Source organism: Rhinoderma darwinii, chromosome 3 (assembly GCF_050947455.1).
Source record: "Rhinoderma darwinii isolate aRhiDar2 chromosome 3, aRhiDar2.hap1, whole genome shotgun sequence".
NCBI classification, from domain to species: Eukaryota; Metazoa; Chordata; class Amphibia; order Anura; family Rhinodermatidae; genus Rhinoderma; species Rhinoderma darwinii.
The window spans coordinates 397,195,651-397,223,466 of record NC_134689.1 but is presented as its reverse complement, the minus strand read 5'-3'; the positions used below and the strand labels follow the sequence as shown (position 1 = coordinate 397,223,466).

General features: G+C 45.9%; 1 protein-coding gene across 2 annotated transcripts in view; it reads left to right on the top strand.

The window, feature by feature from the left end:
• Positions 1 to 27,816, top strand: part of SYCE2 (synaptonemal complex central element protein 2) — a 70,485-nt gene that overhangs the window by 19,460 nt on the left and 23,209 nt on the right. For both annotated transcript variants that reach the window (XM_075859029.1, XM_075859028.1), the window contains exon 3: positions 3,208 to 3,418. In XM_075859029.1, coding sequence (XP_075715144.1) covers positions 3,208 to 3,418 — 211 coding nt within the window. The remainder of the gene's footprint in view (positions 1 to 3,207; positions 3,419 to 27,816) is intronic.

The window sequence follows — 27,816 nt, the reverse complement described above, 5'->3', positions numbered from 1 at the left end:
TGATCCGAGATGACGTAGCCCAGGAAGGGCAATGACTTCTTTTCAAAGACGCACTTCTCCAACTTGCCATATAAGCGATTCTTTCTTAGTCGCAGAAGAACTTGACGGACATGCCTCCGATGGGTCACCAGATCTGGGCAGAAAATCAAAATATCATCGAGATATACTACAACACACGTATAGAGGAGATCTCGGAAAATATCATTGACGAATTCCTGAAATACTGCGGGACCAGTCCGAAGGGCATCACTAGGTATTCGTAGTGCTCATCGCGGGTGTTAAATGCTGTCTTCCATTCGTCACCCCGGCGAATCCAGATTAGATTATAAGCCCCCCGCAGATCTAGTTTTGAAAAATTTTTGGCTCGTATGTGATCAAAAAGCTCGGATATAAGTGGCAATGGGTATTTGTTCTTGACCGTGATCTGGTTGAGACCACGGTAGTCAATGCAGGGTCGAAGAGATCCATCTCTCTCCTTAACGAAGAAGAAGCTTGCCCCAGCCGGGGAGGAAGATTTTCTAATAAAACCCCTCTCCAAGTTCTCCTTGATATAGGCTGACAAAGATAAAGTCTCTGGCAAGGAGAGAGGATATACTCGTCCACAGGGAAGAGAAGCATTAGGAACCAGTTCAATGGGACAGTCATAATTCCGATGTGGAGGCAACGTCTCAGCCTCTTGTTTGCAGAAGACATCTGCAAAACTGGCACACTGAGGTGGTAGAGTGATTGAGGCAGAGGGGGCATAACAGGACGGACTTGTGACAGGCAATGGCTATAGCATCTGGAACCCCATTGAAGAACCTCTCCGGAATTCCAGTCAAGGACCGGGGCGTGTAGGCGGAGCCATGGCAGACCCAGCAGGATAGGATTGATAGCCTTAGGTAGTAGCAGGAAGGTGGTCTGTTCTGAGTGAAGAGCTCCGACCCGTAGTGTCAACGGCTCCGTGATGAGCATGATCGGATCGGGCAATGGTAGACCATTCACAGAGGCAACAGCCAGGGGTCTCTCCAGACGGACTGTGGGTAGACGTAAACGATCCACTAGATTCTGCTGGATGAAATTAGCAGCCGCTCCAGAGTCAAGATAGGCGGAGGAAGAATGTGTCGTTTCTCCGGAGACGATGGCCACAGGAATCGATAATCTGGAAGAGGTTTTAACGTTTGGAGACGTTCCACCTAGAGTTGCCTCTACAATCAACCCTAGGTACTGGAGTTTCCCGGTTTCTGTGGGCATTGGCGCACAAAATGACCCTTAAGGCCACAATACATACATAGTCCAGAGGAGTGTCTGCGCTGCTTCTCCTGTTCAAATAACCGGACTCTGTCTACCTGCATGGGTTCTTCAGGTAGCGCACTAGGGGAAGACAATAGTGGTCTCTGGACCGAGGGTGCTGGTCTGTGGGCCCGGCTCTCCTGTCGAACCTCTTGAGTGCGCTCCCGGATACTCATATCAACCTGGGTGGCTAACAGGATGAGGGCATCCAAGGTAGAAAGAAGGTCGCGGGCCGCCAGTTCGTCCTTGATGTGAGAGGACAGTCCCTGCCAGAAGGTCGCCACCAGTGCCTCATTGTTCCATGCCAGCTCGGCTGCTAGGGTACGGAAGGAGATAGCACACTCCCCTACTGTGGAGCCCTCTTGCTTGAGGGTCAACAGAGTGGCTGCGGCAGAGCATGTTCGACTCGGCTCCTCGTACACGGCACGAAAGGACTGCAGGAACAAGGCTAGGTCCGCGGATACAGGTCCTTGTTGCTCCAAGATTGGGTTCGCCCATGCGAGGGCCTTGCCAGCGAGGAGGGAGATAATAAACGCCACTTTGGCCTCCTCGGAGGGGAAGAGATGAAGCTGTAGCCTAAAATGAACCGTGCATTGATTACGAAGTGCTCTACATGCTCTGGGATCACCGTCGTAGCGAGGAGGAAGAGGCAGAGGAACTGTGGATCCGGAGCAAACAGGAGGGGCAACAGGCAGTGGCACAGCAACAGCTTCAGGAGGAAGAACCGGGGGTGGAACAGCGAGTAGATCCAGGCAGACCAGGATAGAATTCACAGCCTCAAGGAGCTGATCCTGATGTGTGCTTAGGTCATGCATCTCCGTCTGTATCTTCTGGACTGCGGTCTTGGGCTGGCCAGCGGGTTCCATGGCCTGAGCGTGCTGTCACGGTCACAGGGTATGTGGACCCACTAGGCCGCTCTGCCGTAGCGGGGAGGCATCTGACCAGGTCACAGTCTATATGAAAGCCAATAGTAGATAGTAACGTTTGGGTAACTGAACTAGTCCAGACAATGGCTGTGGCTTCAGCACGGATGGAGGCCAGTGCGGTAGGTAGCGCCAGACGTGGCGGGCAGTATCTGATGTGGCAGAAGACACTGGACGTGGCAGAAGACACTGGAGGTGGCAAACGACACTGGACGTGGCAAACGACAGCAGGTGCAGTAGACACGACTCCAACACCGGTAGGCACAGGAACAAGAACAATACGGGATACAGGAACGGGTAACAGGGCGGCACGGGTAACAACTGGAACAGGGAAACACTAAGGGACCATTTGCAAGGCAGACTGGGATAGACTAACAACGCTCAGGCAAGGATGAGAAGGCCTGGAGCCTTCTTATAGACCAGGAAATCATGGCAGTTGATGATGATGACGATTTCCTTTGGACACAGCAAAACGGAGCGGAAGTGAGCGCTGGCGTCTCCTAGGAAGGAGATGGGGACCAGCGCTCACGGATCCATGTCTGCGGGCGTCGGGAGGTGAGTAAACCCGACGGCCCGCTGCCATGGACGCTACAAGCACAACTTTGTGGCCAAATTGCAGGGTTAAATTTTAAGGCATGTTCATATTTATCGATCTACTGACAAGTGTGATACAGTATATTAGCTTAGATTAATTAAAAGAAGATGGACAGATCTCACCATATATTACACAATCACCCTGTAATGAACAGGATCGTTAGCTTTTCTGGGATAAAACAGATGGATTGTCACCCTCTCAAATCCATAGATGAGTAGACTCCTCACTGAGCATTTGTGTCAGTGAAACATCTGCACCCTAAGGCCTATTCCTCGACTGGAAGAGTAAAATATCTCAATGCACTTTTGTGCCTTTATACTTTAAAGTAGTTAGAGCATTATGATCATTTAAACAAGTCCTATAAAAAGGTAAACTGGAGGTTGACCAAGTAGGTAACACTTTCCATTGGGCTTGCAGCCTGTCAGGCTCCTCCTTATCCAGTCCTGGATCTAATGCAGCAACCACCAGCAGCGCCTCTGAAGGGAAGACGTCTAACTACTTTGCTGCCTTGGACACTAATGTGGAGGCACTGCAGAGCCGGGCTCAGAGCTTGATTGATAAAATCAATGAAGGACGCATCAAGGACCAAACAATAATGAAAAACTTTAACACAAACCTCAACATTAAGGTAACATGATTTATTTTTATGAATGTAGGATTGAGGGTATGGTGTGCACACAAACAACAGTTTAATCAAACTCCCGATTTATGGCATCCCAACTAAATTATATAAATCAGTGGAAATATTAAAGCACCATGTCCATAATATATACATAAAATATAGCCAAGTACTAACATGCATATACAGGAGATTTTAATGCATCTTGTCTCACATTCTACACATTCACATAGAAGCTGATATTTTTTCGTTCTAGGAAATTATCTATGCTTTTTTTAAAGCCATCTACTGTTGCTACTGTGACCAGCTCCTGCGGCAGGCTATTCCACAGATTCACAGTTCTCACAGTAAAGAAGGCTTGTCGCCTCTGGAGATTTAACCTTTTTTCCTCCAGTTGGAGGGAGTGCCCCCTTGTCTTTTGAGGGGGTTTTATATGGAAAAGGTGTTATGGAATTGCTAGGAGAGCGATTCCCCAAAAGGCTGCTGGAGACTGCTGGGAGAGAGCATGCATATAAATCCAAAACCTCAAATCCGCCGCCAAAACTTTGATCAACAGAGTCTAAGTCTACTGTAAAGGATCTGCCAGACACAACTTCTGTGTCGACTCCCATAGTTAATCAGTCTGCACCTGCTTCTATGTCTGTGAGACTGACTCCATCTTCCACCACCCAGGATGGCAGGCTTAGGAGTGGGAGAGCCTATCACAGCCTGGCCAGACGGAGCTAGCTCCCGCCCTCTGTCTATTTATACCTGCCTTTCCTGTTCCTCCTTAGCTTGTGATTCTTCTCTGCTGGTTTCCTGGCCCTGCTGCAGCTTCTTGAACTACTGATCCTCTGCTTGTGATTGACCTTGGCTTTACTGACCACTCTTCTGCTCTGCGTTTTTGTACCTCGCTCATCTCCTGGTTTGACTCGGCTCGTTCACTTCGCTTGTTGCTCACGGTGTGTCCCCGTGGGCAGCTTCCCCATTTCCCTGGCTTCTTTGTACCCGTGTCTGTTTGTCTGTCGTGCACCTATTGAGTGTAGGGACCATCGCCCAGTTGTACCCCGTCGCCTAGGGCGGGTCGTTGCAAGTAGGCAGGGACTGAGTTTCGGGTAGATTAGGGCTCACCTGTCTGTCTCCCTACCCCGACATTACATAATCACAAGCCCATATACCTAGTCTATCCTGGTCCCTGACACTACTATGGACCCCCTTGAGACCCTGGCTCAGCAAATGCAGGGCCTCTCCCTACAGGTCCAGGCCCTGGCTCAGAGGGACATCCAGCCTGATGCTACCCTGGTAGTGCCCCTCACCTCACCTCTTGAACCCCACTTCAAGTTGCCTGACCGGTTCTCAGAGGACCGGAAGACCTTTTTCTCCTTTCGGGAAAATTGTAGGCTCTATTTTCGCTTAAAGCACCACTCCTCTGGTTCTGAGAGCCAGCGGGTGGGTATAATTATGTCCCGGCTCCAGGACAGTCCCCAAGAATGGGCCTTCTCCTTGGCTCCTGACGCCCCTGAACTTTCCTCCGTTGATCTTTTCTTTTCTGCTCTCGGGCTCATTTATGACGAGACTGACAAGACTGCCTTTGCCGAGAGTCAGCTGGTGACCTTACGTCAGGGTAAGAGACCTGTTGAGGAGTATTGTTCTGACTCTAGGAAGTGGTGCGTAGCTTCTCGGTGGAATGACCCTGCCTTGAGGTGCCAGTTTAGATTGGGTTTGTCGAACGCCCTGAAAGACCTGCTAGTTAGCTATCCCTCTTCTGACTCCCTAGATCAGGTTAAGGCTTTAGCGGTACGACTTGACCGACGTCTCAGGGAACGACTACTTGAACGTGTTTGTGTTTTCTCCTCTGTCTCCCCCATGATGCCTCCCGAGGTTCCGTTGCTTCATTCTTCCACGGAAGACTTGGAGGTACCTATGCAACTCGGGGCCTCCGTGTCCCCCCAACAACGTAGAGAGTTCCGCAGGAAGAATGGTCTCTGCTTCTACTGTGGGGATGACAAGCATCAAGTGAACAACTGTCCTAGGCATAAGAATAAGCAGCCGGAAGAACTTCCGCGCCTAAGTGACCATCGGGGAGGTCACTTGGGCGCACAGGTATTTCCCGTAAATATGAAACGTAATAAAATCTTGCTTCCCTTTCAGGTCTCTTTTGGTGGTAGGTCTGCTACCGGCAGTGCCTTCGTGGATTCAGGGTCTTCTGCTAATATTATGTCTGTGGAATTTGCTATGTCTCTAGCTATGCCATTAATTGATTTGCCTAAACCTGTCCCGGTAGTGGGTATCGACTCTACTCCTCTTGCTAATGGTTATTTTACACAGCATACCCCTGTTTTTGAACTCCTTGTTGGCTCCATGCATTTGGAGCAGTGCTCTGTACTGGTGATGCAGGAATTATCGTCCGATTTGGTTTTAGGCCTTCCCTGGTTGCAGTTGCATAATCCCACATTTGACTGGAATACTGGGGATCTTACCAAATGGGGTAATGAATGCATGACGTCATGTTTTTCTGTTAATTCTATTTCTCTCCCTGAGGAGGTGAACACTCTACCTGAGTTTGTTCAGGACTTGGCTGATGTTTTCTCTAAAGAGGCCTCCGAAGTGTTACCACCTCATAGACAATACGATTGTGAAATTGATTTGGTACCAGGAGTTAAGCTCCCTAAGGGTAGGATATTTAATCTCGCCTGTCCCGAACATGAAGCCATGAGAGTGTATATCCAGGAATGCCTGGCCAAGGGTTACATTCGCCCCTCTACTTCTCCGGTAGGTCCTGGCTTCTTCTTCGTAGGGAAGAAGGATGGTGGTCTTAGGCCATGCATTGACTACCGAAACTTGAATAAGGTCACTGTAAGGAACCAGTATCCCCTTCCTTTGATTCCTGATCTCTTCAATCAGGTTCAGGGGGCCCAATGGTTCTCTAAGTTTGATCTACGGGGGGCTTATAACCTTATCCGCATCAAAGAGGGGGATGAGTGGAAGACTGCGTTTAACACGCCCGAAGGTCATTTCGAATACCTCGTCATGCCCTTTGGGTTGTGTAATGCTCCCGCGGTCTTCCAGAATTTCATAAATGAGATTTTAAGAGACTACCTGGGGGTATTTCTTGTAGTGTACCTTGATGACATACTTGTGTTTTCCAAGGACTGGTCCTCCCACATTGAGCATGTCAGGAAGGTGCTCCAGGCCCTTCGGGAAAACAAACCGTTTGCTAAGACCGAAAAATGTGTGTTTGGGGTGCAGGAGATACAGTTTTTTGGGTCAAATCCTCACTCCTCATGAATTCCGCATGGACCCCGCCAAGGTCCAGGCTGTGGCGGAATGGGTCCAACCTGCCTCCCTGAGGGCGTTACAGTGCTTCCTGGGGTTCGCTAATTATTACAGGAGATTTATTGCTAACTTCTCGGTCATCGCTAAGCCTCTTACGGATCTCACTCGCAAAGGTGCTGATCTCCTCCACTGGCCTCCTGAGCCTGTCCAGGCTTTTGAGGTCCTTAAGCAGTGCTTTATCTCGGCCCCAGTGCTGGTTCAGCCCAACCAAATTGAGCCATTTATCGTGGAGGTTGACGCGTCCGAGGTGGGAGTGGGGGCTGTCTTGTCCCAGGGTACCAGGTCCCTCACCCATCTCCGCCCCTGTGCCTACTTCTCCAGGAAGTTTTCGCCCACTGAGAGTAACTATGATATTGACAACCGCGAACTCTTAGCCATTAAATGGGCATTTGAAGAGTGGCGCCACTTCCTGGAGGGGGCTAGGCACCAGGTAACGGTCCTTACCGACCACAAGAATCTGGTTTTCCTAGAATCTGCCCGGAGGCTAAACCCGAGACAAGCTCGATGGGCGTTATTTTTTACCAGATTCAACTTTTTGGTCACCTATAGGGCTGGGTTTAAAAATATTGAGGCTGATGCACTGTCGCGTAGCTTCATGGCCAGCCCTCCTTCGGAGGAAGATCCTGCTTGTGTTTTGCCTCTAGGTATAATCATTTCCTCTATTGATTCTGATTTAGTCTCTGAAATTGCGGCTGATCAAGGTTCAGCTCCCGGGAACCTTCCTGAGAACAAGCTGTTTGTTCCCCTGCAATTCTGGCTAAGGGTACTTAGGGAAAATCATGATTCTGCACTATCTGGCCATCCAGGCATCCTGGGTACCAAGCACCTCATTGCCAGAAACTATTGGTGGCCTGGGTTGCTCAAAGACGTTAAGGCCTACGTCGCTGCTTGTGAAGTTTGTGCTAGGTCCAAGACTCCCAGGTCCCGACCAGCGGGCTTACTATGTTCTTTTACCCATTCCCCAGAGACCTTGGACCCATATCTCCATGGATTTCATCACCGACTTGCCTCCATCTCAAGGCAAGTCGGTGGTGTGGGTTGTAGTAGACCGCTTCAGTAAGATGTGCCACTTTGTGCCCCTCAAGAAACTACCCAATGCTAAGCCGTTAGCTACCTTGTTTGTCAAACACATCCTGCGTCTCCATGGGGTCCCTGTCAATATTGTTTCTGACAGAGGGGTACAATTTGTTTCATTGTTTTGGAGAGCCTTCTGTAAAAAGTTGGAGATTGATCTGTCCTTCTCTTCTGCCTTCCATCCTGAAACTAATGGCCAAACTGAGAGGACTAATCAGTCTCTAGAACAATATTTAAGGTGTTTTATCTCTGACTGTCAATATGATTGGGTCTCATTCATTCCCCTCGCTGAATTTTCCCTTAATAACCGGGTCAGTAACTCGTCAGGGGTCTCCCCCTTTTTCTGTAATTTTGGGTTTAATCCACGGTTCTCCTCCGTTTCACCTGGTAGTTCCAACAATCCCGAGGTAGATGTCGTTCATCGGGAACTGTGCACAGTCTGGGCCCAGGTTCAGAAGAACCTAGAGGCGTCCCAGAGCATACAAAAGACTCAGGCAGATAGAAGACGTTCTGCTAACCCCTTGTTTGTGGTCGGGGATCTGGTGTGGCTATCGTCAAAAAATCTGCGCCTTAAAGTCCCGTCCAAGAAGTTTGCTCCCCGGTTTATAGGGCCATACAAGGTCATTGAAGTCCTTAACCCTGTCTCCTTCTGACTGGCGTTGCCCCCGTCTTTTCGAGTACACGACGTGTTTCATGCCTCCCTCCTTAAACGCTGCTCCCCGTCCTTGGCTCCCTCGAGGAAACCTTCGGTCCCTGTTCTCACCCCTGAGGGGGTAGAATTTGAGGTGGCCAAGATTGTGGACAGCAGGATGGTCCAAGGCTCCCTCCAGTACCTGGTCCATTGGAGGGGATACGGGCCTGAGGAGAGGACTTGGGTACCTGCCCGGGATGTTCACGCTGGGGTATTGCTCAGGAGGTTCCACCTTCGTTTCCCCAATAAACCAGGTCCACCTAGAAAGGGTGGCCGGTGGCCCCTCATGAAAGGGGGGGTAATGTAAAGGATCTGCCAGACACAACTTCTGTGTCGATGCCCATAGTTAATCAGTCTGCACCTGCTTCTATGTCTGTGAGACTGACTCCATCTTCCACCACCCAGGATGACAGGCTTAGGAGTGGGAGAGCCTATCACAGCCTGGCCAGACGGAGCTAGCTCCCGCCCTCTGTCTGTTTATACCTGCCTTTCCTGTTCCTCCTTTGCTTGTGATTCTTCTCTGCTGGTTTCCTGGCCCTGCTGCAGCTTCTTGAACTACTGATCCTCTGCTTGTGATTGACCTTGGCTTTACTGACCACTCTTCTGCTCTGCGTTTTTGTACCTCGCTCATCTCCTGGTTTGACTCGGCTCGTTCACTTCGCTTGTTGCTCACGGTGTCCCCGTGGGCAGCTTCCCCATTTCCCTGGCTTCTTTGTACCCGTGTCTGTTTGTCTGTCATGCACCTATTGAGTGTAGGGACCGTCGCCCAGTTGTACCCCGTCGCCTAGGGCGGGTCGTTGCAAGTAGGCAGGGACTGAGTGGCGGGTAGATTAGGGCTCACCTGTCTGTCTCCCTACCCAGACATTACATCTACTCTATGGTATTCGCCAGAGCCCACCGCAAGGCAGGATGGTTTTTGCTGCATAGAACCCAGGTTGCTTTAGCAGAGTTCAATGTTGGATAAGAGGTTCAATACAGGCAAACCTAAACAGGATAGCCAGACAGCCAGATGTTAAACAGAAATTCCAAATCAATAAGCATGTTGATACCAGGTAAAGCATGGGTCAGAGCCAGTCGGTAGCAGATAATCCAAATCAGCAAACAAGGGGTTAACGAGAGACAAGCCAAGGTCAGTATTCCAAGAAGTCCAAAAGTCAGAGGTATGGGGTTTAGTCATAAGCCTGATAAAGACACCAGAAGGTAAGGAAAATCACAAGCAAAGACTGAGTGAGAAGGACAGGTATAAATACTAAACCAAATCTGATAGACAGAAAGATAGGGAAAAGAGATAGGCTCAAGGAAAAACCAGAACCGCCCGGAAGCCAGAACAGTAGTCATGGAGATCATTAAAGGAATAGGCGTTTCCTAACAACAGGTTTTCACTATATTTCTTGTATGGGCCATTCATATTTGAATCATGTCCCCCATTATTCGTGTCACGTTGGGTGCGTGGACCCACTGGGCCGTACCGCCTTGACGGTATGGCAGCTGGCCAACAGGACGCAGGTCACAGTCTATAGTTCGTATAGTGTACCTGTGGCAGCTCGGACAGTAGCAATGACAGGCTCGGCTGGGACTTAGGCAGCAGGCAGACATCAGGCGTGGTGTATCAGGACAGGTGTTGAATACAGCACAGCACGACTACAGCTCAGCACGGCAATTGACCAGGTAGCACGGGATACAGGATATAGCTTGTAGTCCAGGGTACTTATCTTCAGGTGAGCGCGCTGGCCCTTTAAGAGCGGGCACGAGTGTGCGCGCGCACCCTAGGGGACCCGGCCGATGTAAGCGGAAGTGAGCCCTCGCGTCTCTTGAGGAGGAGACTGGGGCCAGTGCTCGCAGACCCATGGCTGCGGCCGTCAGGAGGTGAGTAAGCCTAACGGGCCATGGACATGACAAATCGTCTCTTTTCAAGGCTAAATAGGTTTAATTATTTTAATCCTTCCTCATATCTTAGATTCTCCATGCCCCTTATTAGTTTAGTTGCTCTTCTCTGTATTTTTTCCAACTCCAGGGCATCCTTTCCATGAACTGGAGTCCAGAACTGAACTGCATATTCTAGATGAGGCCTCACTAATGCTTTGTAAAGTGGTAATATTATATCCCTGTCCCACGAGTCCATGCCTCTTTTCATACACGACAATATCTTGCTGGCTTTAGAAGCAGCTGATTGACATTGCATGCTGTTATTTAGTCTATGATCCACAAGTACACCCAGATCCTTCTCAACAAGTGACTCCCCCAGTGTAGCTTCCCCTAGGACATATGATGCATGCAGGTTGTTGGTACCCAGATGCATAACTCTACATTTATCCACATTGAATCTCATCAAATCAGCCTGCAATTTACGAACATCTTCCATAGACTGAACAATACTACATAGCTTGGTGTCATCTGCAAAAATAGAAATAGTGCTATTAATCCCATCCTCTATATTATTAATAAATAAATTGAATAATAGTGGTCGCAGCACTGAACCCTGGGGTACACCACTTATAACCGGGGACCATTCAGAGTAGGAATCATTGACCACAACTCTCTGGATACGGTCCTTGAGCCAATTCTCAATCCAATTACAAACTCTACTTTCTAAACCTATAGTCCTTAATTTACCCATTAGACGTCTATGAGGGACAGTGTCAAATGCCTTTGCAAAGTCCAAAATCACTATATCCACAGCGGCCCCTATGTCTGTGCTTCTACTCACCTCTTCATAAAAACAAATTAGGTTGGCTTGACAACTTCTGTCCTTAGTAAAACCGTGCTGGCTGTCACTTATAATACTATTTTTTTGTCACATACTCCTGTATATAGTCTGGTCTATAATTACCCGGGGAAGACCTAGAGCCCTTTTTGAAAATAGACATCACATTTACCCTGCGCCAGTGCCTTGGCACTATACCAGTCACTAAAGAATCTCTGAATATTATGAAGAGGGGGACAGAAATAACTGAACTAAGTTATTAAAGAACCCTAGGGTGTAACCCATCTGGTCTCAGAGTCTTGTGCACATTTATTTAACTTCGCTTGGACCATATCTACACTCAGCCAATTCAGTATATTAATCGATATATTAACAGCACTGGCACCGGCTACATCAGCTGCTCTTTCTTTTGTTGTATATACAGAGCTAAATAACCCATTTAGTAACTCTGCCTTCTCTTGATCCCCTGTGACCAACTCCCCATTACCACTATTTAGGGGTCCTACATGTTCAGACCTTGTTTTATTTGCATTTATATACTTAAATAATTTTTGGTGATTTGTTTTACTATCCTTGGCCACCTGCCTTTCATTTTGTATTTTTGCTGATGTTATTACTTTTTTGAAGATTTTATTAAGCTCTTTATAATTTAGAAAGGCTACAGATGTACCCTCAGATTTGTATTTTTTAAATGCCCTTTTTTTTGTCATATAGCGCTATTTTTACAGAAGGTGTAAGCCATATGGGGTTTAATTTTAGTAGTTTATACTTTTTACCTATAGAAATAAATTTTGAACTATAATTATACAAAGTAGATTTTAAGATCTCCCATTTATCATTTGTTCCATTATTTGACATTAGTTGTTCCCAGTCTATGTCCTGAATTGCAGCCCTCATCCTGGGGAAATTGGCCTTCTTAAAATTAAGTGTTTTTGCCCTTCCAGCCTGTGTTTTTTTTACAGTATAAGGCCTCATGCACACGACCGTATTTTTTCACACCCGTAAATACTGGCGTAAATACGGGTCCGGTGTCACACGTATTCCACCCGTTTTGCACCAGTATTTACGAACCCGTGCTCGTAAATATGGGTCCGGTGTCACACGTATTCCACCCGTATTTACGAGCACGTTTTTGGCAGCAAAATAGCACTGCACTAATCGGCAGCCCCTTCTCTCTATCAGTGCAGGATAGAGAGAAGGGACAGCCTTTTCTGTAATAAAAGTTAAAGAAATTCATACTTACCCGGCCGTTGTCTTGGTGACGCGTCCCTCTCTTCACATCCAGCCCGACATCCCTGGATGACGCGGCAGTCCATGTGACCGCTGCAGCCTGTGATTGACCTGTGATTGGCTGCAGCGGTCACATGGCCTGAAACGTCATCCAGGACGTCGGCCCGGATGTCGAGAGGGACGCGTCACCAAGGCAACGGGCGGGAGACCGGACTGGAGAAGCAGGAAGTTGTCGGTAAGTATGAACGTCTTTTATTTTTATTTTTTACAGGATAGGGGATACATGTCTTTTGTTTATGGCAGAGCGGGGAGATACCTCCCCGCTCTGCCATAGTTTTCATTGTAGTCCCGGCGGTAGTTACGCCACTGGGCTGTGGCCTGCAGACCGGGTAGTCCCCTGACCTCGCAACGCTCCCGTAATCACGGGTGAACACACGGAGCCACCCATGATTACGGGAGCCCCATAGACTTCTATGGGATGCCCGTGCCGTTATTACGGCATGAAATAGGGCATGTTCTATCTTTTTTAACGGCACGGGTACCTTCCCGTGAGCAAACGGGAAGGTACCCGTGGCTAACAGAAGCCTATGAGCCCGTTATTGCGGGTCGTAATAACGACCCGCAATAACGGGTGTTTTTACGGTCGTGTGCATGAGGCCTCAGTAAAATACAACTATATTGTGATCACTGTTATCAAGGTTTTTCACGAACAATGATATTCCCAACATGCTCTGCATTATTAGAAATTACCAGATCCAACAGAGCTTCACCTCTAGTCGGGTCTTCTACAAACTGGCCCTAAAATTTTCCTGCAACATGTTGAAGAAATGTCTCCCCTTGGCAGTTGTAGCCGAACCATGACACCAATTAATATCCCGGAAATTATAATCTCCCATTATCACTACATTACCAGCCTGTGCAGCCCACCCCATCTGTTTATATAGCTGAACTTCCATCTCCTCAGATATATTAAGGGGTCTATAGATTACACCAGAAGTAATTTTTTCAATGTTTACCTCCCTTTGTAATTCCACCCACAAGGTTTCAACCTCCTCACAATCTTCATCCACTATTGTCTCTTTCACCCTCGCCTTCATATCACTTCTCACATACAGACATACACCACCACCTTTCCTATTTGTCCTGTCTTTCTGAAACAGTGTAAAACACTGTAGATTTACAGCCCAGTCATGTGAAGAGTGCGGCTATGTTTCAGCAACACCAAATATATGAATATGTTTCTGAAGTACTAAGGCCTCCATCTCCCCCATTTTGCTTGTATTTCTAGCATTTGTGGACATACACTTTAACTTGCATTTCAATTTGACACATTCGGTATCAGAAATGTAATTATTAGACATATGTTGTTTTGTAAAAAGAGGATCTCCTTATCCTGTTGCCTAGTCCTCTCCCCCACAGTCTATTTCTCCCCCCATTAATATAATCTATTATCTGACCCCTCTCTAACCTGACTACCCCATTATTTTCTACATTGACCTCCCTCCTCAGCCCTAGTTTAAATACTTCGCCATCCCAGCTAGAATTGTCTCCCCCAGCACAGCGGACTCCCTTCTATTTAGGTGCAAATCATCTGCAGAATACAGTTTGTACCCCAATGAAAAGTCAGCCAAGCGCTCTAGGAACCCAGAGCCTTCTCCTCTACACCAAGACTTCAGCCATGCATTTAAAGGGCTTTCCCACGAGAGACATTTATGACACATCCACAGGATATGTCATAGATTCGGGTCCCAGCTCTGGGACCCGCACCTATCTCCAGAACGAGGTCCCCTAAACCCCGTTCAGCCGCTGTGTGTTGCAGCTGAATGAGGTGTTTTCCGACCATGAAAAATGTTATATGTTCGTGAATTACGTAAACAGCGTAACTAGCGGACGGAGCTACGCTGTTTAGGTAAGTCTCATAGATCTTAATGGTAGTTACGGAAACAACGTATCTCGCTTGCTACTCTGCTTCTGTAACTGCCATTCACTACTATTGGAGTTACAGAAACAGTGTAGCTCAGCGAGTTATGCTGTTTACGTAACTCACAACCATATAACGTTTTTCATGGTTGGAATACACCTAATTCAGCCGCAACACACAGCGGCTGAACAGGGTTTAGGGGGCCCTGTTCTGGAGATAGGTGCGATCCCAGAGGTGGGACCCGCATATATCTGACATTTATGACATATCCTGTGGATGTGTCATAAATGTCTCTCATGGGAATACCCCTTTAGCTCCCTGAGCTCCCACTGTCTTTCCTGTGATGCGCATGGCACAGGCAGTATTCCTGAGAATACTACCTTGGAGGTCCTTCCCTTTAATTTGTAGCCTAGTTCTATTAATTATTCTTAAGGCTCCGCCACTTACCATGTATTTTGTTGGTTCCCACATGGACCACGACAGCTGGATCATCACCAGCCCTCCCAGTAATTTATCCACCTGTTCCACCACATCCCGAACGCTGGCACCAGGGAGACTGCAAACCATTCGGTTGAGGCGGTCTTGGTGACAAATTATTCTATCCGTCTTCCTGATTATAGAATCCCCTACAACTACCAATTGTCTTGCCTTACCTGCATTATCATCCCGCCGACTACTAACTGGGCTGTTCTCCCGACTGTTAGGGAGATCAGTATCCACTAGGGCTGCCATTTCTGAGACCGACACCCTCGCATCATCACCCAACTTGTCAATTTTGCTTGGAATATCAGAAACAGGATTGGCCTTTTCTTGGATCCCTTTCTACTGTCCCTAACTACATTAATCCAGCTACTTGCCTGGTCCTGCTAACCCAAGTCTTCATCCTCCAGGTCTACCCCACTAACTGCGTGCTCAGTGAGCTGCATGCTCCGCTCAAGGTTGTCTATCGCCCTCAGTGTTGTATTTTGCTCCTCCAAATCTCTAATGCTAGCTTCCAGAAGAAAACAACATGCTCACATCTGCCAGAGAGGTATTCACCCTGGAACTCCGGCTCCAGTCCTGCATACATATGGCAAACTGTGAACTGAAGAAAACCTCCAATCTTGCCGTCCATTATCCCAGTTACAAAAAACAGTGAACAGTTGATAAAGTAAAAGAAAAGAAGAGAGCTTACTGGGACTTTAACCCCTCTTTTCAACTTCGGTTTAATAACTCTACTTGTTCACAAGCCACTTAGTCAACCAAGGCCAAATGAAAGCAAGCTCAACAGTCATGCAGGTTAATTTACATCACCTGAGAGCAATTAACCCCCTCCCCTAATTAGCTGCACAGCAGGAAAGAAGCTCAAAAGAAAAATAGAGTTTTAGCCCCTTAACCCCTTCCCGAAAAATGACGGGTCTGGTACGTCGGCATAACAAGCTGCTTCCCGCAATCCGACACTACCCGACCTGTCATGAAGATGAAACAGGCACAGGAGCTGTGCGCGCTTCATCTTCAGCAGGTGACAGCTGTAATATACAGCCGATATCTCGGTGCAACGGTGGCGATGGCAGTTACCGCCGATCACCGCCATTTAACCCCTTCAATGCGGTGGTCAATGGCGTCCGCTGCATTGAAGTGGTTGACAGAGGGAGGGGGCTCACTCTGTACCCCACCATCCCCCCCTGGCTGCCAGGTACAGAAGTCTATTAAGCCTTGCCCAGGGGCGTAACTAGGAAAGACTGGGCCCCATAGCAAACTTTTGACTGGAGCCCCCCTCCCCTGGGTATCACACAACCCCCCCTTGTAGATAGTACCTCCCTATAGATTCCGCCACACAGCACCCCCTATAGATAGCACCATACAGCCCCCTGTAGATAACATCATACAGCCCCCCTGTAGATAACGTCATACAGCCCTCCCCTGTAGATAACGCCATACAACCCTCCCCTGTAGATAACGCCATACAGCCCTCCCCTGTAGATAACGTCATACAGCCCCCTGTAGATAACGCCATACAGCCCTCCCCCTGTAGATAACGCCATACAGCCCTCCCCTGTAGATAACGGCATACAGCCCTCCTGTAGAGAACGCCATAAAGCCCTCTGCCTGTAGGTAACACCAGACAGCCCCCATGTAGATAACGCCATACAGCCCTCCCCTGTAGATAACGCCATACAGCTCCCCCTGTAGATAACGCCATACAGCCCTCCCCCTGTAGATAACGCCATACAGCCCTCCCCCTGTAGATAACGCCATACAGCCCTCCCCCTGTAGATAACGCCATACAGCCCTCCCCCTGTAGATAACGCCATACAGCCCTTCCCCTGTAGATAACGTCATATAGCCCTCCCCTGTAGATAACGCCATACAGCCCACCCTGTAGATAACGCCATACAGCCCCCCCTGTAGAGAACACCATACAGTCCTCCCCTGTAGATAACGCCATACAGCCCTCCCCCTGTAGATAACGCCATACAGCCCCAAACCCCCCCTTGAGATAACGCCATACAGTCCTAAACCCCCCTCTGTAAGTAAAGCCATGCAGCCCCCAACCCCCCACCCCCAAAAAAAAACGGCCTATAGTTTGTCCTACAAAAGACATGCATCCCCTGTCCACAGGATAGGGGATACATGTGTGATCGCTGGCAGCGATAAGGAGAACGGGGGGCCGAAAAGTCCCACGAAGTTCTTCCATGACAAACCTCAGACTTCCGGGGTATGCGCAGTTCAATAAAAATGAGCGCTGGTCACGCATGCGCACAAAAGCGACCGGTGCACAATTCATTTCTATGGAGCTGCAGACAGACCCCGGAATTCCGAGGTCTGTCATGGAGAACTTCGAGGGACTTTCGGTCCCCTGTTCTCCTTATCGCTGGGCGTCCCAGCGATCCCACATGTATCCCCTATCCTGTGGATAGGGGATGCATGTCTTTTGTAGGAACAACCCCTTCAGTGGCGTCGCGCTGCAGCAGCCATAATGGCTGCGAGCGGAGCCTCCGGCTATGGGGGGGGGCGGGGCTGTGCCGGCGTGTGGCACGGGCCCCCTCATGCTGCGGGCCCCGTAGCAGCCGCTACGGCTGCTACAGCGGTAGTTATGCCACTGGCCCTGCCCAAGGCATGACCTACTAGGCTAACTGCAAGATGGAAAATGACAGTTACAATACAGTGCACTACAAAAGTAGTGCAGAGTATTATACTGGGGATCAGAAAATCAGATCTTCAAAAGAAGTTAAGAAAAATAAATAAAAGTTTTAAGTAATGAGAACAATAATCGCCCTGTTTCCATGATCAAGTCCTTTTATAAATGAAAAAAAATGAAAACATTTTAAAAAAAACTATACATAAGGTATCGCCGCGTTCAGAATGGCCTGAACTATAAAAATATCCCATTATTTTTACAGCACGGTGAAAACCGTAAAAAAAAATTAAACAAAGAACAATGACAGAATTTCTATTTTTGGCCACCTTGTCTCAGAATTTTTTTTAAATCGTACTTACAAAAACTACAGTTCGTCACGCAAAAAAAACAAGCCCTCCCATAGCGATATCAAATGAAAAATAAAAAAGTTATGGCTGTCAGAAAATGGCGACAATAAAACATGATTTTTGTTAGAAAAGAGTATTTTTATTGTGGGAAAGTAGTAAAATGGAAAAGAACAATATCAATTTGGTGTTGCTGTAATCGTATCGACCCGTAGAATGAAGTTAACATGTTGTTTATGCTGCACGGTAAACACTGTAAAAAAGAAGAAACAAAACCGTGCTAGCATTGCTGTTTTTTTGGTTTCCTCATCTCCCAAATTAAATAAATAGTGATAAAAAAAATCGCATGTACCCCAAAATGGAACCAATAAAAATTATAGCTCGTTCCACAAAAAACAACCCTCACACAGCTCCATCAACGGAAAAATAACACGTTATGACTCTCAAAACGCAATGATGCAAAATGATGCTAAATGACGGGCCAGAGAAATTTTTTAGGTCCAGTAGTTTTTCACTAAAAGCCCCACATCATCATGTGCTAGACCCCACAGGTGGACCCCGTAGATGCAGCGGAGATGAGGAAAGTTTAGGGCCTTATAGGGCTAGTGAAGAAGTCAAAGATTAGGTAATACTGGAGCGCAGATATTTTGTACAATATCAAAGAAATCCGGCCTGTGCATAAAGGATTGGTTCAAAGCGTACCACACCAATCCATGGATTATTCATTCACCGCATTATTACATCATCCTATTATGCCCTGATGCACTCCGCCCAGCTTACATATACCCTGATGTACTCCGCCCAGCTTACATATACCCTGATGTATTCCGCCCAGTTTACATATACCCTGATGTACTCCTCACAGTTTACATATACCCTGATGTACTCCGCACAGATTACATATACCCTGATGTACTCCTCACAGCTTACATATACCCTGATGTACTCCGCCAAGTGTACATATACCTTGATGTACTCCGCACAGTTTACATATACCCTGATGTACTCCGCACAGTTTACATATACCCTGATGTGCTCCTCACAGTTTACATATACCCTGATGTATTCCTCACAGCTTACATATACCCTGATGCACTCCGCCCAGTTTACATATACCCTGATGTACTCCGCACAGCTTACATATACCCTGATGTACTCCGCACAGCTTACATATACCCTGATGTACTCCGCACAGCTTACATATACCCTGATGTACTCCGCACAGCTTACATATACCCTGATGTACTCCGCCCAGTTTACATATACCCTGATGTACTCTGCCCAGCTTACATATGCCCCCACATTATAAACTGAAATACCAGTTGTCATGGGGTTCGTTAACTTAAAGAGGCTCTGTCACCAGATTTTCAAACCCCTATCTTGTATTGCAGCAGATCGGCGCTGCAATGTAGATTACAGTAACGTTTTTTTTTTTCAAAAACGAGCATTTTTGGCCAAGTTATGAGCATTTTTATATTTATGCAAATGAGGCTTTCTTAAAGTGAATGTGTTGCCAGAAAAACATGTTTTTTTTTAAAAAATTAAACATTTAGTGTGTGGGTGATTAAACATTGTTCAAATTTTTTTTATTTTTTTCGCGAGTCAGGAAATATTATAAATTTTTTCTAATTTATAATACTACCCATTTTTGGTCACTAGATGGAGCTAGTTCCCAAAATTGCAGCATTGCAACATTGGGTTAAAAGCCCTCGCTCTAGTGAGCTCTCAGCATCCCCCCCTCCTTTATCCTGGCTAGTGCCGGGATAAACGAGGGGTTTGAAAGGTTTAACCTCCTACACTGTGTGTCGCCATTTTTTGAGGTAACCCACAGTGTAGTAGGTTTACATACAGTAGTAAACACACACAAACACTAACATACATTGAAATCTCTTACCTGCTCCTGCCGCCGCGGCTCCCTCCGGCCCGTCCGCTCCGTTTGCTGCCGCTGTTCCATGTGCACAAGTCCGGAAGCCGCGACCGGAAGTAGTAATATTACTGTCCGGCCGCGACTTCCGGTCCACAGGAAAATGGCGCCGGACGGCGCCAATTTCGAATAGGACTGTGTGGGAGCGGCGCATGCGCAGTTCCCACACAGACGCCGTACACGGCAGTCAATGGGACGGGAGCCGTTCACAGTCCCTATGGGACTGTGGCTGCCGTATTCCATGTCTGTGTGTGTCGTTAATCGACACACACAGAAATGGAACAAAAAATGGCAGCCCCCATAGGGAAGAAAAAGTGTAAAAATAAGAAACAGTAAAACACAAACACACAAATGAATATAAACGTTTTTATTAAAGCACTAACATCTTTAACATATAAAAAATTTATTTGTGATGACACTGTTCCTTTAAGTACAACTGGGCGTGTTTAAAGTTAAGTCCAAGTGGGCGTGTATTGTGTGTGTACATCTGGGCGTATTTACTTGTTTTACTAGCTGGGCGTTGTGAATAGAAGTGTATGATGCTGACGAATCAGCATCATCCACTTCTCTTCGTTAACACCCAGCTTCTGGCAGTGCACAGACACACAGCGTGTTATCCAGAGATCACGCCGTGACGTCACTTCCTGCCCCAGGTCCTGCATCGTGTCGGACGAGCGAGGACACATCGGCACCAGGCGACAGAGGCTACATCGACTTACCTGCAAACGCCGATGCCGCTGCAGAATCAACTGTAGCCTCTGTCACCTGGTGCCGATGTGTCCTCACTCGTCCGACACGATGCAGGACCTGGGGCAGGAAGTGACGTCACGGCGTGATCTCTCGAGAACACGCTGTGTGTCTGTGCACTGCCAGAAGCTGGGTGTTAACGAAGAGAAGTGGATGATGCTGATTCGTCAGCATCATACACTTCTATTTACAACGCCCAGCTAGTAAAACAAGTAAAAACGCCCAGATGTACACACACAATACATGCCCACTTGTACTTAACTTTAAACACGCCCAGTTCTACTTAAGAAAGGCTCATTTGCATAAATATAAAAATGGTCATAACTTGGCCAAAAATGCTCGTTTTTGAAAAAAACAAAACGTTACTGTAATCTACATTGCAGCGCCGATCTGCTGCAATACGAGATAGGGGTTTGAAAATCTGGTGACAGAGCCTCTTTAATACACGATCAACAGAGCCAGTGATGACAGGGTAACTCCAACACGATTTATTGCTTCCAATACTGACAGAACAGGTAGCCTTCACTGCAGGAACAACACACAGTCCACAAAATAAGGTTACATAGTTTGTACAGTTGAAAAAAGACGCATGTCCATCAAGTTCAACAAAGGGATGGGAAAGGGGAAGTAAAAAATTTCTACACATAGGAGCTAATATTTTTTTGTTCTAGGAAATGATCTAAGCCTTTTTTTAAAGCTATCTCCTGTCCCTGCTGTGACCAGCTCCTGCGGTAGACTATTCCATAAATTCACCGTTCTCACAGTAAAGAAGGCTTGTCGCCTCTGCAGGTTGAACCTTTCTTTTTCCAGACAGAGGGAGTGCCCCCTTGTTTTTTGAGGGGGGTTTACATGGAACAGGATTTCACCATATTTTTTGTATGTGCCATTCATATATTTATATAAGTTAATCATGTCCCCCCTTAGTCGTATTTTTTCAAGGCTAAATAGGTTTAGTTCTTTCAATCTTTCCTCATAACTTAGATTCTCCATGCCCCATATTAGCTTTGTTGCTCTTCTTTGTATTTTTTCTAACTCCAGGGCATCCTTTCTATAAACTGGAGCCCAGAACTGAACTGCATATTCTAGATGAGGCCTCACTAATGCTTTGTAAAGTGGTAATATTACATCCCTGTCCCGCGAGTCCATGCCTCTTTTAATACACGACAATATCTTGCTGGCCTTTGAAGCAGCAGATTGACATTGCATGCTGTTATTTAGTTTATAATTTACAAGTACACCCAGATCCTTCTCAACAAGTGACTCCCCCAGTGTAGCTCCCCCTAGGACATATGATGCATGCAGGTTGTTCGTACCCAGGTGCATAACTTTACATTTATCTACATTAAACTTAATTTGCCAAGTGGACGCCCAAACACTCAGTTCGTTTAAATCCGCTTGCAATTCACGAACATCTTCCATAGTCTGAACTATATTTCAAATCAGAATCCAATCAACCAACCTTGGTTCTGCAGCAAAGTAACCAGTTTGAGGAAATAAAAAATCTAGTGGATAGGTACTTACATGTTCTCATGGAGGACGTCGACTTGAGGTCCATCCTGAAGGAAGGGTGTAGAATAATAGCAAGAAAGGCTCCATCAATAGGCAGCACACTATCACCATCCCTATTTACATCCCAGGAGACCAAATCAACGTGGTTGGAGACCAAAGGGTTCTACAAATGTGGACAGCACCCTTGTAAGGTATGCCAATATGCTTACCCCACCAAAATGTTCAGTGACTCTACACAATCAGACACCTATACTATTCAAAACTACATCAATTGCAACTCCGAATCCGTTATCTACATCATCGAATGCATAGAATGCCAACTAAAATATATAGGCTGCACAAACCGCAAATTTAAAATTAGGATTCTTGAACACCTCAGCTATATAAGAAATGCAAATATCTTAAACATTTCTAGTGCCTCTAAACATTTTATCCATCATCATAATCGATCAGTTAAATTTTTCCGATGTTTTGCCATAGAAAAAATCCATCTCCCCAAAAGAGGAGGCGACCTAAAACATAAAACTCATCTGCGAGAAGCTTTCTGGATATACAGACTAAAAACGAGGTTCCCACAGGGACTCAACCTCAAGAAAGAACTTATGTTCCAGTATTAATATTTTAGTCTGTATTCCAAAGGATACATCCTATTATCTATACAGTAACTAATTCTATGAGCAACAGTCTTAAGCCAATGATATCTCTCCGTCTGTCCCTAAAGTCAATCAATATTTTTTTGCATACATAACATGTGCTTTTTGTAATGCAATCGATACAATATTTTGACTTTTTTTAGCCAGTCATTCACGCTCACCTTATTTTCTTAATTTTTTGCCAAGTTTTCTTTTTCCCTACACTCCCTGCACTCTACACCCATACTTTGATCCAGCGCACAGATACCAAGGGCCCTCCCCTATTAACTTATTTTTCCAATTAATTAACTGCAATATATTCTTAGTTCCCTCATTAGTTGACTACAAGACTACCTGTATCTTACACAAACTAAAACATCATATATACCCAACCCGTTCAATATATAATTGTTTTTCAGCCTGGGACATTCAAGAGTAGCACCTTCTGCACAGACCCACTATATCATTTACTCCTAGTTCACACTAGTTTATGCCGGCCCACAGTAACGCAAACCAAATAAATTGCACGCACAAAATAAACCTGAGAAACTATAACGCAAGTTTTCAACAAGACGCCGCCCGTTATAACTACATGTCGTCTTTTTTACATATATCAATATACCACGTTGCTCCATAGTAAAAACTAATCTAAACTTTCCCCTTTCATATACAGTCCTCGCAAAACCGAAATAATTTAACAATGAATTTTTGTAGATAGCCCGATATATTTACTTACCAGAATAACATCGTACTTGGAGCACCAGCTGTTTCCAGGAGGCCTGTCAGGTTCCCTTGCTTCCTATTGGCTGATCCGGCCAGCCAATTACACACACAAGATCTAGCATGTAAACAAAGAAGTCAATGTTACGTAACTCACAGAAGCGATGTCCTAACACTTCCTGATTGCAACTAAAAACCTGCAGCTAGAAATATACGTTCTCTGTTTCCCCAGGCTTTGCCCCTCATCCTTTCATAAGTATAGTTTATTTACGTTCTACTTTTTAGCAATTCTGCATGTAGAATCTTTGAGACGCTTTGGCTTGCGTTTCAATGATTTATCGTAAGCTGACACGCAATTAAGTCTAACCAGCTGCACAAACCGGAACTCATGCATATAAAAACCGGGGCCCTAGTATCCAAAACTTCAACAGCCATGATTAAGGACGTGCCTAACGTCTGAAACGCGTAGGCTTCAGGACTGGATCGATATTTACTCCCGTTTTGCACACCAGGACTCCAACCTATTGGACCTTTTAATCGATTATTTAGTAAACTTGGAACTAGTTTCCGTTTTACCCTCTTCAGCGCTGGACTCAACCCTTTTGCCTCTGCCTATCTGAACTATATTACATAGCTTGGTGTCATATGCAAAAATAGAAATAGTGCTATTAATCCCATCCTCTATATCAGGGGTCTCAAACTCGGCCGGGTAAGTGGGCCACATATAGAAAAAATGGGAAGTTGACGGGCCGCATTACTTTCAAATTTGATACAATACAAAATTATTGTTAATCAATTAGTTATTTGAACTACTATAACACTATATTACTATAATAATAGCGCTAGGTTTAAAATTTGAGATATTTCTCCACGTGCTTATTTCAACAATCCAGTTTTCCAGTTTAAGTGTTGCTAAATGCAGTCCGGTGGCTCAGTTAGCAGTGTTTGGCAGACACACATGTCAAGATTGGGTCCCCTTTTTAGATAGTGCCACAGTGCCCTCTCTGGATGCTGCCACAGTGCCCTCTGCAGATAATGCCTCAGTGACCTCTGTAGATAATGCCACAGTGCCCTCTGTAGATAATGCCACAGTGTCCTCTGTAGATACTGCCACAGTGCCCTCTGTAGATGCTGCCACAGTGCCCTCTGTAGATAATGCAACACACCCCTAGATAATGCCACAGTGCCCTCCGCAGACTCTGCCACAGTGCCCTCTGCAGATGCTGCCACAGTGCCCTCTGCAGATGCTGCCACAGTGCCCTCCGCATGTATGGACAGTGATGTCAGAGGCTTCCCCAGAGTCCCAGAGCAGAGACTATACTAGCGCTCTGCCCAGGACTGCAGCTCTGGGGAAGCCCCAGACATCGCTGTCCATATGTAGACAGCGATGTCAGAAGATTCCACAGAGTCCCGGAGCAGAGACTATACTAGCGCTCTTCACTGGACTCCGGCTCTGGGAAAGCCACAGACATCGCTGTTCATATGTGGACAGCGATGTCAGGGAATTCCAGAGTCCCGGAGCAGAATCTGTACTAGCGGCTCTGTGTCCCACGGGCCGCAGATGAAAGCCCCGGGGACCCCTGCTCTATATCATTAATAAATAAGTTGAATAATAGTGGTCCCAGCACTGAACCCTGTGGTACACCACTTATAACCGGGGACCATTCAGAGTAGGAATCATTTACTTCAACTCTCTGGATACGTTCCTTGAGCCAATTCTCAATCCAATTACAAACTATACTTTCTAAACCTGTAGTCCTTCATTTACCCATTAGATGTCTATGAGGGACAGTGTCAAATGCCTTTGCAAAGTCCAAAAACACTATATCCACAGCGGCCTCTCTGTCTGGGCTTCTACTCACCTCTTCATAAAAACAAATCAGGTTGGTTTGACAGCTTCTGTCCTTAGTAAAACCGTGCTGGCTGTCACTTATAATACTATTTATTGTCACATAATTCTTTATATAGTCCCTCAATAGCCCCTCAAACATTTTCCCCACAATGGATGTTAAGCTTACTGGTCTATAATTACCTGGGGAAGATCTAAAGCCCTTTTTGAAAATAGGCACCACATTTGCCCTGCGCCAGTCCCTTGGCACTATACCAGTCACTAGAGAATCTCTAAATATTATGAAGAGGGAGACAGAAATAACTGAACCAAGCTCCTTAAGAATTCTAGGGTGTAACCCATCTGGTACTGGGGCCTTGTGTACGTTTATTTTATTTTATTTAGCTTGCACCATATCTACATTCACCCAATTCAGTATATCAACTGATATATTAACAGCACTGCCACCGAATACATCAGCTGCTCTTTCTTCTGTTATATATACAGAGCTGAAGAACCCATTTAGTAACTCTGCCTTCTCTTGATCCCCTGTGACCAACTCCCCATTACCACTATCTAGGGGTCCTACATGTTCAGACCTTGGCTTTTTTGCATTTATATACTTGAAGAATTTTTTGGGGTTTGTTTTACTATCCTTGGCCATCTGCCTTTCATTTTGGTTTTTTTCTGATTTTATTACCTTTTTACAGATTTTATTAAGCTCTTTATATTTTACAAAGGCTACAGATGTACCCTCAGATTTGTATTTTCAAATGCCCTTTTTTTGTCACGTATTGCCCTTTTTACAGAAGGTGTAAGCCATGTGGGGTTTAATTTTAGTCGTTTATACTTGTTACCTATAGAAATAAATTTTGCACTATAATTTTTTTTTTTCTTTATCAAAAAGTTTTTACTAGAAAATATAACAGAGCATATAAAACATCTCACAAAATTGCAAAAGTTTGCACGCAGTGCAATACAATAAATTCAGACTGTAGAAAATGTTACAAAGACATATGAACATTGGTAGGAGGTAGCCTCCCAACCAGCAAAGTAATGGAAAGAAAATAATAAAATCTAATGAGAATTATCAGTACACTATTTACAGCAAAGGTAGTGCAAAATTTAGGGAAACTGGTCCCAAAAAAAACGAGTAATAATGACACGGTTAAGTGCAAATTTCAACACAAAGTTACATAGACACGAGACGACAAAGGGAAACACAAACGGACAAAAGCACACAGTTTTGGCTATATGAGCTTTTGGCTATATGAGCAAATTTTGCACTATAATTACCCGAAGTAGGTAATCACAGGAACATCCTCAGAGTGCCGGCCTCAGCTTCAGCTCTCCTGAAGGTCTAAATCCAGAACTCCCATCCTCCCCAGGACAAGCCCTTATATACCCCTCAGGGGGAGGAACACCTTGGCAGTTTCTAGTCACCATCATTATAATGACTTTAGTTTGTAGTTCTACTGTCTGTAAGTAAGTGAGTTGTGGCCCTTTGTACTATTATGTGTATTGCCACAGCTGGGATGAGGACAGTGGGGGGAGATAATTGAATTTGCTTGGTTTGCTGGTCTGCACTCTAGCTGAGTGATGGTGGTGCCTCCTGATGACCCCCTGTGGGGATTGGACAATGAGAACACTTTAAAGGAACAGTGTCACCACAATTTTTTTTTTAATATGTTAAAGATGTTAGTGCTTTATTAAAAACGTTTGGATTAATTTGTGTGTTTGTGTGTTACTTTTTTTTATTTTTACACTTTTTCTTCACTATGGGGGCTGCCATTTTTTTTTCCATTTCTGTATGTGTCGATTAACGACACATACAGACATGGAATACGGCAGCTCCAGTCCCATAGGGACTGCGAACGGGGCCCGTTCTATCCACTATCATGTACGCCGCTGTGTGGGAACGGCGCATGCGCCGCTCCCACACAGTTCAATTTGAAATGCGCGCCGTCCGGCGCCATTTTCCTGTGGACCGGAAGTCGCGGCCGGACAGTAATATTACTACTTCCGGTCGCGGCTTCCGGACTTGTGCACATGGAGCAGCAGCAGCAGACGGAGCGGATGGACCTGAGGGAGCGGCGGCGACTGGAGCAGGTAAGCGATTTCTATGTATGTTTGTGTTTCAGTGTGTGTTTACTACTGTATGTAAACCTACTACACTGTGTGTTAGCTCAAAAAATTGCGACACAGTGTAGGAGGTTAGACCGTTCAAACCCCTCGTTTCTCCCGGCACTAGCCAGGATAAAGGAGGGGGGGATTCTGAGAGCTCACTAGAGCGAGGGATTTTTACCCAATTTTGCAGCATAAAGCAATGTGGTTGCTTTACCACATGCAATGCTGCAATTTTGGGAATGGCTCCATCTAGTGACCAGCAATGGAAAATATTATAAATTAGAATCCAATTGAATCCAATTTATAATATTTTCTGACTCGTGAAAAAAAATAAAAAAATTAGAACAATGTTTAATCACCTACACACTAATTGTTTAACTAAAAAAAAACAAAACATGTTTTGCTGGCAACACATTCCCTTTAAGTATTGTGGACTGTACCTCTGACTCATCTGATTGTCCATAGGCTGGAGACACGACCTGTGGTACCTGATTACAGAGTCATTCCTCTCTGCTGAGGG